This window comes from Protopterus annectens, chromosome 1.part1 (assembly GCF_019279795.1).
Source record: "Protopterus annectens isolate FY-2018-M chromosome 1.part1, PAN1.0, whole genome shotgun sequence".
Taxonomy (NCBI): Eukaryota; Metazoa; Chordata; order Ceratodontiformes; family Protopteridae; genus Protopterus; species Protopterus annectens.
The window spans coordinates 808,571,999-808,588,133 of record NC_056726.1 but is presented as its reverse complement, the minus strand read 5'-3'; the positions used below and the strand labels follow the sequence as shown (position 1 = coordinate 808,588,133).

The window sequence follows — 16,135 nt, the reverse complement described above, 5'->3', positions numbered from 1 at the left end:
AGAATATAAGTGATGTATAATGTTTGCAACTAGGAGTATGCCAATATGGTTTGTGATATAAAATGCTTGCAGCTGGGATTATGTCAGTATGGTTGCTTTCATTTATATAAATGTATGATTGCGTATGTCATAAGTAATTTAATAAAGATGTTTCCTGTTTAAAAAAACATTATTTTAGTTTGCACTTTCATTATTTACTGCTCAGTCAACATGGAAAAATTTGATGACAACTTTAATTTTTGACTATTGATGTTAAGGAATTACTCTGTTATCCCTCAGAAATTCGATATTGAGTGGGTAAGGGATTTTCTATTAAATAAAGATGCCGCAGGTGAAGAAATAGATTTAGTTGAATACCTTTTGGATATTGTTTTATCGAACAACTTTCTTACATTTAAGGGAGACTATTACTTGCAGACTAAAGGAGTAGCAATGGGCTCCCCTTGTGGTAGGAGCTTTGTGAATTGTGTTATGGGCTTTTGGGAAGGTGAATTTCTCTTTAAAAGTAGTTTATTTATGGACACAGTGTCCTGGTATACACGTTTTTTGGATGATATATTTATCATCCTTAAAGGCAACTACGATACAGCAAAGAATTTGGTGGGTTTAATGTTTTGTTCTACTTCCTTCCTTAAGTTCACATTTGAATTTAATACAGAAGCAATGGCCTATTTAGATGTATATGTGAACAAGGATAGGTTAAATAATCGGTATGTGACTCGAATTTACCGCAACCCAACCTATTCTAATACCTTCTTGCATTTTAGCAGTTTGCACCCTTACCACCAGGAAAAAGGCTGTAATGAAGGGCCAAGTGGTAAGGGCTTCTAGGATGATTAGTTTAGACATTGACTTTTTGGCAGAATTTGAAGGAAAGGTTTATTAAAAGAGCATAACCAGGATTCCTTATAGATGAAGTGATTAATGAGTTAGTGCTGAAGAGTTTCAGGGTGGTTTAAACCTATTTTAAACAGTCAGAGTGATACAAGGGATTCATTAGTTAATATTGTTGTAGGTTCTGATGATAATTTAAGCCCTGAGAATTTAAACCCTGAGGCAGGCAGATCCCAGAATTTATCTGAAAGAAATAACTTTTCTTTGAAATTTATTATATCTTTTTCCGTTGATGCAAAACACTTTAGAAACATCGTTGAAAAAACTGGGGTATTTTGATTGAGGATCCTTTTACCAGACAGAAGTCAGTGGATAAACCAGGGTTTATTTTTAAATGGGGTAGGAATTTGAAGTCCATTTTGGAAAAACAAACCCACCACAGTCTGGTTAATGCTGGGATGTGGAAATGTGGTGGATGTAGTTTTTGTAAATTTATGGGGGTGAGCAATAATGTACTTATTAATAATAGTTTTAAAATCATGAATAAATATAATTGTGATAGTGTGGGGGTAATCTACGTTGCCATTTGCCAATTCTGTTCTTGTTTTTATATTGGAAAAACTGAGAGGCATTTGAGACAGAGTATCTATGAACACCAATATCATATCAACAAAGGGAATGGTTTTAATGCTTTGGCTAAACACATTCTAGAAAACATTGGTCATCATTTTCTATATTATGCCATTGACCACATAATGAAAGGGTTTAGGGGTGGGCCTTGGCAGCTCCTGTTGGAACAAAGGGAGCTTATTTGGCAGCTCAGATTGAATGCCTTTGTGTTCCCAGGATTAAATGACCAATGCTCCATTAAATGTTTTCTGAAATTAAAATCTTTAGGGAAGTCAATTTTAGAATGTATATTATATATGAAAACATGGTGTAAGAAGAATATATATTTGTTAAAATTATTATTATTTTATATATATATATATATATATATATATATATATATATATATATATATATATATATATATATATATATATATATATATATATATATATATATATATATAAATATATATATATATATATATTTGATGTATCATTTATTGTGTGTTTGATGTAGACACTTTAATAGTTAATAAGGTGATGATGTCATGGGTTTGGTGTTATAAAAAAGAGTAAAGTGATTTGAGAATTGTCTGATGAAGTTCACACATTGTTTGTGTACGAAAGCACTTACTTGTATATGTTTTTAACTTTATTGTAATATAAACATGTTTTGGAGAAGATCCATGCCTCTTTTTTGTTTTTAACTAGTTTGTCTACTCCTTTGTATATGTTAATTCCCTCCTGCAGAATCTGAAAGTCAACTGGAGAGATTATTGCAGGCATCCACAAACTTGGTTAGCCACAGGCCTTTGACATTAGCCTTGACATCAGAGAAGTAAGTACCTATGAGAAGTGGCCAAAGTACCGATACTTATGGGACATCTTTAGCAATGAGAATTTTCAATGACAGCATCCCCCCACACTAATAGATTGGGTTTTGTCAGTAAGCCAGTTGGCTAACCAGTGGATAATGTAGAGTTTACATTTAGTTTGATTAGCTTGTCAGTAATGCCTGAATGTAGGATGGTATCAAAAACCTTGGCCTAGTTGTAATAAGCAATGTGAATCAATTTAACTGCATGCTTTGACAAGGGAAAACTACCTTAATTATTTGCTATGCTTCGTGGTCTCTTTGTAGTCCTATATAAATTCCTTAACTTATATTAGTTTGTAATTGAACCTCTGCATATTTACAGAGTGCAGGTGGGTGTTCAGAGGTATCTGGAACTTTTGACATTCCTGTCATGTCTTTTACCATTGTATAAAAATTTTCACTATGTCTGTGTTTTATGTATTGTTACTATGCTCCCAGGGCCTTCGCTGAAAAGGGTCTATATTAGAACACCGCACATTCAAAATTTCGAGTGTTCTAATATTGAACCCTATAAATCGAAAATTTAAAACATCGAACATTCAGAACAGCAAATTTTTTCCTAGGGAAAAATTTGCTGTTCCAAAACGCATACACACAACACAAGCACACCAAACAAACAGCAATCCACACACATACACCTAAACTCTTACACCTAACACTACACTAAACTATACATACACCACTAACTATACACTTACCCCAAACCCTTACCCTAAGGTCTGTCACTATCGCACAGTCACCTCACCCGTGCCCTAACCCTAACTCACCAACCCCGCCCTAACCCTCACGTCCACACAATCAGACACTTACCTGACCTGCGCCCTAAGCCTAACTCACCTAACCTGCTCTAACCCTCACGTCCACACAATCGCACACTTACCTGAACCCGACCCATAACTTTCCACCACAGCGCTGAAAATACCAAAGCAACAGAAACAGACAATCGAATTCTTTCCTTTGGAAAAAATTTGGTTTTCTGTTTCTTCGATATTTTCAGCATTCGCTGAAAATGGGTCGATATTAGAACACTCAAAATTTTGAATGTTCGGTGTTCTAATATAGACCCGCTGAAAATAGGTCCTGTCTGGTCGGACTTTCTTGGTAAACAAATGTAAAATAAATAAGTAAGTAAATAAATGTATAAATAAATAAATATTTATATTAAGCATCTTAATATAGTCGGCTAGTTGTGCCATTTAGATTGTGTAAAAAGGAAGAATCGGCACTCAGTGTAATGCAAATAATTTTTTTTATTCATTATGTTTTTATAATCCCAAACAGATTAACTTGATCAAGAAAATGTCAGTACTGAACAATTCCTTCCCTCTGGCTGAACCTGAAAGCCTTCAGAATGAGCCTTCTCAGGTATGCAACTTTTAAAGTTTTATGCTTTTGTATAGCTGTACACTGTTTATGTTTTGTTTGCAATTATGAAAATTATTATGGTAGAAATCTCCAGCTCAGAAGTGTCTCCACTGTGTATAGTTCATTTCCTAGTGATTTTTAAAACCTGCCAGCAGTGCTGAATTATGTTTTGTGTTGAAAACTTTGTGGAATTTGAATACCATGGTTAGAGCTCAAGAAATGTGAGTTTGAGGAGTCTAGATGGAATCAATTTCTCCCAAATGCTGAAAATCTTTTACATAAAGAAGCTGAGAGTGTAGACTTATTTAAGATATATTTTACCATGTGCATCTATCAGGCTAGTATCCATTTGACATTTTTTCCATGCGCATCTCTCAGGCTACCATCTATTTGACATTAGCACTCCATATATTAGCAGAGCAAGACAAGAACAAAATTTATAGTCTGACATTAATAAAGCAGCAAATTGTATCTCATGCAACACAGTGCTTTAGGAGCAAATTATATCCGTAATAATACTGATTTCGAATTCTGAAAGTGAATTCATAAAGCACTTTGATATAAGCTCATACACAGAATATGTGTGTTTATATATATATATATATATATATATATATATATATATATATATATATATACACACACACACACACACAAATATATATATATATATATATATATATATATATATATATGTGTATATATAATATTCTTTCGGCTTTTCCCGGTTAGAGGTTGCCACAGTGAATCACCTGTCTGCTCATGATTGTCAGCGGAGTTTTGCAGTGTCGAGTTGGCAACCGGATGCCCAACCTTCCACAGAAGACACACACACGCATGCACACACTCATGCCTAGGGCCAATTTAGAGTGTCCAGTCCACCTACAGCATGGTCTTTTATATCTATATATATATATATATATATATATATATATATATATATATATATATATATATATATATACAAACACACATATATACATAGTAGAGAAGTATGTACCTTAACTAAAGGGATTCATGATGATATTCACTTAAAGGGGTTTTCAAAAAAATTACCACAAAACTAAATCAGTCAACTCAAAGTAAGTTTTTTACATGGAGCTCCCACCCACACCACCCAAATTATATATACCAACTCCATGGACCCATAACACTGTGAAAAATTGCGACCACCTTTAATGCTGGAAGTGGCTTTCAGCAAATTTACTTTGCAATAATTGCTCACACAGAAACTACAATCATACTGCTGAGTGGCTCCCAACTAAAGATGTATGGATTAAATCAGACCACTGCCTAGAGGTTAATGGTGGAAATTCTCACAGAAAGTAATTTGCCATTGCTAAAAAATGGCATAAAATTTTCTGTAGGTCACAAAGAAACAGTACAGGTTGTCATACCATGAACCGTTATTTCAGTTCTTCAGGTAAGAACCAGTCATCCCAATGAGGAGAGTACTTTTTTTGTCTCCTAGTTACATGAATATCTGGGCTGAATTTAGCAGATCATGTTTAGTCTTTAGACATTGCCTCCTTCTGGCAGCATGTTTGATTAAACAAGCCCCAGTGCACCTAAATGGGAAGAAACCTTTTATTGATTTCTCCGTGGGAGGCAATGAGAAAGTCTTCTGGAAGAGACAGCACAGTGCTATTAGGTGGCATGCTAAATGTGCACCACTTACATTATTGTCACGCAGAACTTAGAGGAAACTAGCAAAAAAAGCATGTTTCTTTAACTCCAGCCTGTCTGATGAGCTTAACACATGGCACACAAAGTGTAGGCAACTTAAGTAAACCTGTATCCATGAAGTATGAATCAGACTTCCTTAAAGGCTGTGTGCATATAGTACAGCTAACACAACACACGGTACTTGTAGCACATGTGGTGTAAGTATTTCATTGTGTGCTGTTAGTACACCCTCTCCGTCTTATTATACCCTAATCTGCAGTTATGTTCATTTTTGTGGTATCTCTGCTACTTGGGATCAGTATAAACTAGAAATATCACTTATTGGCAGTGGGGATTGAACTTGCTCAAGAAAGAATAAAAAAAACAGCAGAACCAAAAAACTGAAGTCACACAGGGTGGAATCCATGAATACAATCCAAGGTTTTATTGCAAGTAATACAAGTAAGCACTTTTGTCTGGTGAACGTCACCAAACTTCTTCAGACAAACTAATACACAAATACAACCATTTTTATATATGTCGCACCCCACCTAGAATCAATTAGTACCAATTAGTACCAACCAATAGAACATGAACAATAAAAGTTGTAAAAACATCTGCTTATGAATAATTAAATGTATATGTTACACTCTATAAAAAAAATCCATACATATAAATGTAAATATAAATTGTTCTGAAACAAGCATTTAATCTGGTCTTGCATAACCCTGAAAATATATAAGCACAAAGTAAGAATTTATTTATTTTATTTTATTTATTTATTTATATTTGTTGACTGGGAGTGTCCGACTGGACGTAGGTCCATTTTCAGCGGAGGCCCGGGGAGAAAAGCTCCACAGTTAAAATAAACAGACAGTAGTTACGTTGGATTACATAGCGATTAACAATTTACATAGCAATTACTTACAACATATTTACAGATGAAGAACATATAAGAATATAGATATAAATATATAAAATATAAAATAATTTTTTTAAAAGATATATTAAAGTAATATAATGCTCAAGAAAGAATCCTGAAGGAATTGGAAGTCTGAAAAAGACAAATATGGTAAGAAATGTAGTATGATTTGTATTATTTCAAAGTCAAATTCAAAGCTGAGAAGAATAATTTGCTGCCTTATTTATTTATGTATTGCAAATAGCAGAAAAAGAGGAAATAAGCCAATTATATTAAGCACTGCTGGTGCATAAACACGTTTTAATGGGAAGTCCATTTCATTCCCAGAAAAAGCAATAAAGCATTTAAAGAGCTAGTTAGCTTGCAAAAAAGCAAAACCAGTCAGATTAATGCAGCAATTCCAAGTTTAATTCTTCAGTTGCAAAGCTAGTCAGTTTGTTATTGGTTATGCTACTGAGATGAGGAATTTAACTTAAAACTAAAATTAGGAGAAACATTGTAGAAAGTGTGACACAGACTTGTCAGTGGCATAAATAAGGAGAGTACTTAGAGAACATTGCAAACTGAAAAAAGCTTAGCATTCAGAAATGCATTTGTAATGACTCGGGCATGGGAACTGGCTCTTAAGCTGTATTAGATTTCTGCAAGCATGTAAAGCAGGTTTCTAAAGAAATTTGATGCTGCAGTGCATAACTTACACAAAAATGAGCTAGGAGAAGCAAGTTATTTTCAATGCACATTATATGGTTCATAGGTGATAACTAGGCTAAGGACCCCAGGGCATCTTTTTAAGCTTAGCCATTCTTCCCAAAGGTGAGAATCAACTATGTACCTTGTGTCTGTAAGGAAACACCTTAACTGTTATGCAGGGAAATCTTCAATTGCATGAATGCAAATTCTAGATTATTTGTCACGGTGAAAAGTTTGCATAAAATTTTTTAAAAATTACAGTTTTCAAGAAGCAGAAGGTTAAAAAAGGTGCCCATCTCAAAGCAGTATTGAAATGGAAAAGTAAATTTCCCCACCAAAGAAGTCACTTTGCATGACATGTGCAAGGAACTGAAAAAGGAGAAGATGAGAACCTAATATGACAGGAATTATTCCTTGTATAGTCTAGAATAAATGGACAAACAAAAGTGCCTTTTATCAAACATGCAATGAAACTGAACAGTGAAACTATTATTCCAAGTAGGTGAAGGGTGCAGTGTTACAGTGATGATTATTGCAGAATATGTAAGGACATGGAAAGATATAGAGAAGTATGACTGAGTTTTCACTCTTTACCAACTTGTTACATACTCGAGAGTTGTCGGAACAATCCTTGCCTGCTCACCTGGGTTTTTTTTACCACTAGTGGTTTTCTTCTGATGTATTTAGTTAGGCAAGTTTAAACATTTTCTTTGTTTGGCACCTGCTGTTCTAAATTTCAGGTGGATGTACTGTGTTTTTTAATCTGGAAGACTGTACAGAATCTACAGAATTCTTTACTTCTCTCCCTCATATTTTGGCTTCGATGTGATAAACATATTCTTCTTACCATTTGTTCTGCTAGTGTGTATAAAGTCTACCTAATATTCCTGTGTGATTTCTTTCTATTCAGTTACTGTATTGTGATAGTTCTGCTTATTCCCGATATATTCATTTCATTATTTTGCTTCCAGTTTCAGACATCTAACTTTGTCTCGTATACTAGCACATGTTTACCATTTTTTTTAATTCTGAAAATTCAGATTTACCTAGAAGAGTTGCATATTTATGGGAAAACTGTCACTTTCAGGTTGTCAAAGGCATTAATTTTTCTTGCAAAGTAATTCTTCAGGATGTTGTTTCTTACTTCTGACAGGCGGTATTTTAATGTTGAACCTCCTTTGCTCTTTACTGCTATTTTACAGGCATCTTGTGCACTTTGCTACTAGCAGGCTTTTCACTTAATGTTCTCTCTTCTACTTAATTAAATATCCAATCCTTTTTTCATTGTCTAATAAGGAGAGATTGTAGATATAAAGGGGACTTTTTTATTGCCTTCTCTCCATTAGACCTTCCTTGTATGCCCTCTTCTGTATTTCTCTCATGTATAAGTTTGGAAATTGCTAGACATCAATGGCAGTAGGTGCCTCTCTTTTGCATGGTCAGGATTTAGTGGTATTATCTCAAACAACATGACCTGGTGCTGCACAAGACTACCTTGGGAGCCAATTCATCGTAATCCTCAGCAGAAGCAGCAAACTGATAGGACCAGTTCTCACTGGCACCTCACTGAGTACTGTTTTTTAATGTCTTGCTGAACTGCAATAAACACAGCATAACTTTGACTTTCTTTAGGGTGATAAGACCCTGTTTTTATTATCGGGACCTGGTTAAATAAGACCTTTGGACTCCCTTTGGCAGCTTCTGGGCCACAGATGCCCATCTAATGCGTTGCCCACAGTGGGACAGAAGCAGAAATGGAATAGCCATCTGTTTTAGATCTAGACTTGAGGTGTTGCAAATTGATAGTGAATACACTGTCTTTTTTGAGTATATGATTGAGGGCTGTACTTAATTATCAGTATATCCTTATGCTCATTTAAGGCGGCTATGAGGGGATATTTCTGCAAGAGTTCATGGATTTTTTCTTTTATTGTTTGTCATCTTACTCAAGATGGTTGGTCTTGATTGACTGTAAAGTCTGGATTGATGAGGGGTCTGCTAAACTTGCCACAGACTTCTGTGTAGCTATGGACAATTTTAGCTGTACTCATGAAGTCCCAGTTTACCACTCTGTTAAAGGGTATTCATTAATCACTGTTTCTCATTTGGGCATGGTCATTCCTGTTCTGGTGGTTAAATCATTATGCTGATTTGACTGCAGTGTAATCCATTTCAGCCTAGGGCTTCAACTCCAAGTAGCTCATCTGATATTGAACTGAACCTATCTAAGAGTTTTGTGAAAAAGACCATATTGTGACATGATATATTTATTAGGCCAGTTCCTATTAAAGTGGAGGGTAGACAATCTTAATGAATTCCTTATGATTAATATAGCCATTGGAGTACTCTTGGTCATTTGACCCTAGTTACTGGATGACTGTGACTATCCTGACTCAAGAATGATAGTGCATTAAGGATTTTCATGATCTGAGGATGAATACTTCAAAGTTGGGAATGCAAACCATCATAATATCATAGTAGAATACTAGGCTAACAACTTTAAAGAGCCTTTTTAAGCTTAGCTATGCTACCCAGTAATATCAGATGGCTATTGTTCCTATAAGTTTTACTGGGGTTCTATATGACTTGGACATAAGTGGTTGAGCATTTACATGATTCCTCTCTCTAACCATCCATTGATCCAAGTTTTTATTGAATAACTTCAGGGAAGGACTCTTGTTTCACATGGATAGGAAGCCTGTTCCAGAGAAGAGGCAGTTTCTGAAACATATATCTGTTCCTTCATCATATCTTATTTATGTTGCAGACAAAGTTTAGGTCCCTGTATCAGGTGCTTCTGTTGCTGTTTTTTTTTTTTTTTTTTTGTGGATGTGCAACAAGTCCATTACTGCTGGATAGGGGATGTTTTGTAGGCCAGGCATAGGTTGCCTGTCAGCAGCCTTTAGGAAACTGAGTATAAAGACAAAGCTTTGAGGTGGTCCACATAGACCTTGTTTTCTACACCATGTATTCTTTTTGTGAGTAACCTCTGTGGATGCGGTCATGGCATATGCCTGGTTAGGTACACACGGAAGGAGGCATTGTACTCAACGACTGGTCTTATGGGAGCAAAATACAGTGGAACATTGGACTTAGATGCCTTACCTTTGCTTATAAGTTGAGTAGCAACACAAGATTTCCTCACTAAAGTAGAGACATGAGGGTCAGAGGCCAAGTCACTGTCTACATGTGTTCCCCAATCCCTTACTACTGGGTTTACTGGTAGGTGGTGTATTATAAGTGTAGAAATTTTCAAGGGTGGCTGTCTTAACGAAAGCTACTGTTATGCAATTGTTGGCAACTGAGTTTTAGACTGTGGTTCTGCCATCAATTATTAGTCTGTGTTAGGTATTCATGGAGGGTATTTGTGTCTTGGGGAGATTCATTGACTGCTCCTAGTATGTAATCATTTATGAACTTGGTCATCCAGTGGTCTTTGACATTAGCCTTAACTTCTGAGAAGTAGATGCCAAGCAGGAGTGGCGCAAGGTAGATTCCCCTGTTCTAACTTCTAGGGTCCTGTCTTTGAGCCAGCTGCCTCTACAGTTGGTGATATCTGTTTTTCTGCCTGATTTAGGTTATAAAGGATGCTGCTTATCTCAATGCAGCCTACTTCAGAACAGCATTCAAGATTTTTTCATTTTAGCCATGATGAATTGTATCTATCCCACTTATTAGATGCCTTATTAGTAACTGGACAAATGATTCTTCCATTGATATTGCAGAAAACTATGTATATTCTGACTATAATGGTAAGACACTGAATTCTGATAGCTCTCAGTATGCTTTACTGTTTTGTGCAGTGTAAAAGAATATGTTCACACAATAAAGTTGGTAACTGTAGCACATAAGCTCCGATGCTGTATTCTACATCTATGCATTTGCTATTGTTATTGGGCTGGTCTTTCCATCCAGGATGTGCAGACTTCTGTGACTGATTCCAGTACTGGCCATTATGGAAGTACTGTATTGTCCAGATCAAGTTAGTAAACATGTTTGAAGTGTGCATTTGCATTCACAACCAGCATCAGCTGTTCAGTAGTAAAGGTGCTATTACATGCTGGAGGCAAGGATTTTCCTTTTTTCTTCAGTCAGAGATGACAGGAACAGTTTATAACAAAACCGTTTGTAAGTGATCTGAGGCTTTACAGACTATGGAATAGTATCGGGACTGAAGGCAATTTGTGCAGTAATTTGAGAAGACAGCCAATCACCCTGTTAACGGAGGTAGGATGTGGTCTTAATTACTTCAAGTTTAATGAAATGAATTAATAAAGAAAAGCATTGCCCTGCCCAAAGTGAGTTCTCTTAGTTCTTATCATACTATTTCTTACTCTAAATGATAGTAGTTTTCAATACTTTTACCTCCCAGCATCTCTATCAGAAACTGTGTTTCCTATGCATATATTAATCCCCTCCACTGACCTCTACTGAGCTCTTAGTTATTTACCTGCATGTGCCCTCTGCTTATTCCTGGATATATGAGTCTTGCCCATTTTGCTATCAGTTGTAAAATGTGTTAAACTTTGTAATCATTTTCATTTATTGTGTAAACGTATATCGTAGAGCTTATTATTTGTAAATACTTGTTAAATTCTTTAATTCTTTTTATCTTGTGTACATCTGCAAGCCTGTAACTTAATGTAATACTAGAATTTTTCTCCCTGGGCCTCCACTGAAAAGAGACTTCCCCAAAGTAAACAAATGTAAATAAAATAAACATATTTACTCATTTATGCCTAATATGTATTTTGGCAAGGGAAGGCAGTTATAATTATGACTATCTTTTATGGGCTTTTTAACTAAACACTTTAACTAATTATCCTAGAGTCATGGATTAACCACATCTTACATGTGGATTGCAAGTGGTTGTACAGATGTATCTTTAAATTAATCATCTCAGTACAATTTGTCATTTGTACCTTTTGAATTTTACAAAATAAGTGTAGCACACTATGGTAATGCAGAATATTTTTTTCATTGTGTTTTTATACTTTCTAAACAGATTAATTTGATCAAGAGGATGTCAATATTGAACAGTTCCTTCTCTCTGACTGAATCTGGAAGCCTTCAGAGTGAACCTTCACAGGTAGGCAGCTTTTCATGCTTTATGTTTTATATCTTTATGTAGCTGTGTTACTGTTTCTGCTTGTTGTTATTTGTAGCAATGAATATTATTTGCCAAAAATCACTCTCTCTCTCTCTCTCTGTAATGTGTAGTTTCATAGGAACCTAGGAATATATTAGGTAAATGATCATAGGGACCATTAGAAGCCTAGCTATAAGCACCTTTAAGCAGACCCTTTCAAGTACTTACTAGTGCTCACCTCCCAAATCTAGCAGGGCTGTACATAATAATCCTGCTACAAATTTGTGTCTACCCATTCAGGCATCAAGACTAACCTTAAAGGTAGCCAAAGGAGTGCTTTGTTTGACCTGTAGTGGTAACTTATTCCATAGGTTGAGAATACATTGAGAGAGGAACCCATCTCTCCAGTGAATCTTGTTTATTTGTTGGTGTAGATTTACAACCCTAGTGCTGGTGTTTGTATAACCAGTGGTTTTGCAAAGAAATAGGAAGTCAAATAGGACTCGGTCTTTCGTGGCTCAAAAAAAGCAAGACACAGGCTACTTTGCAGCAAGTTGTAAGCTGAGTGTAAGGAGAGACATACTAATCTATAGGGCTAGTTGCACGATTTAAGACCTTTAACTTTCTTGATTAGAAATCTTTGGGGCCTTTCCAGTTGAGTAGTATGCTTGGATTTGTAAATATCAAAGGGAGAATTGTACTCGTTGATGGGTCTAAAAATGGAAGAGTACAGTGGTAGGATAACTTCTCTGAATCTTGAAGATATTCTATTTGAAATCAGCTGAGTAAGACAGAAGGATTTCCTGACTACAGCGTAAGTATGATGATCAAATGAGAGAGAGTTATCCACTTACGTACCTAGGTCTCTTATGACCATATCTGTCTGAAGAGAAGTACCATCTGTACATATGAGATAGGAGCAACTTTTCTGTCAAATGCGTCTATGCTTCACTTTCTTCATTTAGTTTGAGACCATTTTTGATACATCATGTATATGCATATTGAAGCCATTGATGGAGCTGTTTTATGTCAGTGGATGAGCAGATAACAGTGTCCAATTTGCAGTTATCAGCAAACTTGTTCACCCACTCTTTGGAATATTGGCAAAATTGTCTGCAAACTAAATGCCAATCAGTAAAGGAGCTAGAACTAATCCTTATAGCACCGTAGTAGTTACAAGGTTGGGGAGGGTGGCCTAATGGTTAAGGTGTTTGTCTTACAAACACAAGGTACAGGGTTTGAGTCTCACAAAGGATAATTGGCTAGGCTTAAAATGGCTTGCAAGGGCAGTTAGCCTAGTACTAATCTATGAACCTATGAACATTCAGAAAGGGAACCAGCAATTTTAACAAAATGGGATCTATTGCATAGCACATTTTCAATCCTGTAGACAGTGTAGGGATTTACATTTTGCATGTCTGTTTTTTCATTAATACCAGCATGGGGGTTAGTGCCAAAAGCCTTGGCCAGGTCAAGGTAAGCGGTGTGCACAGAATGACCATTGTCCACAATGCCTGTATCTCTTTCATAGAAGCCTACTAGGTTCAGGAGACAGGATCAGACCTTCAGAAAACCAAACTGATTAGGATCTAGAGCAGTTAGGTTGGGTACATTTGCAAAAATGACTTCTGCTATGATGTATTCCATGGCTTTGCATATAGGCTGGTCAGGTTGAAGGGTCTGTAATTACCCAGGTCTGTAGAAGGACCACCCTTGTGTAGGAAGTCACAGTGGCTGTTCTTCAGGCGTAAGGAACAATCCCTGTAGATATGCTGAGGTTGAACAGTTTAAGTAGCATATCAGACAGTGCATACATGGATGGCGCTGATGAGACTGCAAGCTGGTATGTTGTCCGATTCCATGGAAGTATTATTTTTAGCCTTTGACAAGGATTCTAAGACTTGTTCCAAAGTGATATCAGGGGAAGCTAAATTCGCAAAGACAGTGGGGGCAACAGCGTAGGTAGGAGGAGTAATCCTGGTACTAATGTTGTCTGCTAATATATTAGCTATATCCTTGGGGTCAGTATGGACGATGATATCATGGATGGGCTCAGTACATTGGTAAGCATTATGCCTTAATTTTCTGACATAACTGAAGACATTTTTGTAGTTTCCTTTGGAATCTGTAGCAACCTTAACTTCATACTTTGCGTTACGTTTTTCCAAGAGTGTTTTTAAGTTCCTTACTGGCATGTTTCTTTGGAGTCTTGAGGTAGGTAGATGAGGATTTCTTGCAACTTTTCATTCTTTTCCTTCCTTGTTTGTACATTTTATTAACACAGCGGTTCCACCAAAGAGGCTTATTCATGACTTTACCGTTATATTTAGGGTGTACGAGTACTGACTTTTCTATGCAACTGTTCAGCTGCTGGTAGAAGTCAGGTGAATGTGGCAACCCTCTCAGTTGGGTCCATTTGCAAGGGATTGTTGTTATGTTTTCAGAGGTCTTCTACAAACTGACATATATTTGTCTTGGAGAAGTTGTTGAAGGGGTGATACCACTAGGTTTGACAGAGAAGATAACTGATTTTGGTCAAATTTAACCAGAGATGAGGAGATGTGAGGTGGGGTGCAGGTGGGGGCTAGGTTAGTAAGGGCAAGGTCAAAAATATTAGAGCCTCTAAATGGGCAGTTTTACAATTTGCTCTGGTATATTGGTATTAATGAAGTCTGATAAACTTGCTGTACTTTGCAAAATCTTCCAGAAATGCTGAATTATATCTTGTATTGACACTTTTGCCAGGTTAGAGATGGAAGGAGGGATAAACGTATTGTTATTAATCTGTCATCAAACTGTTTACTTGACTGCACAAACAATCAAAAATAGCCAAAATCACAAAAACAGTGTTTCTGCAGTGAGGATAGTAAACATGCAGGGTTGTGCAAGATCATTGGACATTGGGATCTGGAGAGTTTTCCTTTTTCCACCCTGTTTTCTATATATATATATATATATATATATATATATATATATACATATAAAAAACATGGCATCGAGGAATCACATCAGTAGTGACCACCATCTAGAGCCAATACTCACAGCACTGGGTGGTAAGCCCTGCTTTGGTTATTCTTCTGTACCACACATATGTATGCGCACTAACACCTACAGAAAATTAGGAGTGCTCAAACCACCCACTGCATGTCTTTGAAATCAGTGAGTAAACTAAAGCACCCTATATACAGAGTCATACAGAGTTGTAGTGGGCTCATTTGGTGCTTGGTGCCACTTCTGATCATAGCACCCCTCGCTATTAGGTTAAGGAGCCAAAAAATAAATAAATAATATATATATATATATATATATATATATATATATATATATATATATATATATATATATATATATATATATATATATGGGTCTGGACATTTCACTGAAACTCAAATGACTGAACACAAATCACTGAAAGCACAATTCACTGAAAACTCAATTCACTGAAACACATTTCACTGAAAGTTATATATGGCCTTATCCCTACTGTAGTGCGACCCTGGAGTTAGTATATATAGTAAGGGGGGTGTGGGGGGCACCACCCCTCACATTGGGGGGTATGTGGGGCTTAGCCCCCCCACATATTTTCAGTATATATTATGTTCGGAAAAGAGTAATATATTGGAGTTGCAAGTATCCATGTATATAGCTCAAAATATTTAAAATATGTGGGGTGCTATGCCCCTCACACCCCACACACCCCCTTACTATACTAACTCCAGGGTCGCACTACAGTGGAGAAAAGGCCATATATAACTTTGAATGGAATGTGTTTTAGTGAATTGAGTTTTCAGTGAATTGAGCTTTCAGTGAGAAGTGCACACTAATTTGACTTTCAGTGAAATGTGCATTCAGTGAAATGTCCTAGACCCATATATATATATATATATATATATATATATATATATATATACATTTTTATATAAATACCAACTCTAAAATTGCATAACAGTGCATAAAAGTGAAAATTCCTCAAATCCTGCTGCCTGACAGTCTTGCTCCAAGTCCAGCCTTGCACATTCAGTGGAAGATGAAGTGACCAAAATACTCAGTGTTTCACACTTTGATGAAAGAAACATTCATTG

At 36.1% G+C, this 16,135-nt stretch overlaps 1 protein-coding gene across 2 annotated transcripts in view; it reads left to right on the top strand.

Annotated features, from left to right (window-relative positions):
* The window catches only part of LOC122807281 (uncharacterized protein ZSWIM9-like), a 465,391-nt gene that overhangs the window by 275,308 nt on the left and 173,948 nt on the right, over nt 1-16,135 (top strand). For both annotated transcript variants that reach the window (XM_044078413.1, XM_044078404.1), the window contains 2 exons: nt 3,604-3,687; nt 11,970-12,053. In XM_044078413.1, the coding sequence (XP_043934348.1) occupies nt 3,604-3,687; nt 11,970-12,053 (168 nt within the window). The remainder of the gene's footprint in view (nt 1-3,603; nt 3,688-11,969; nt 12,054-16,135) is intronic.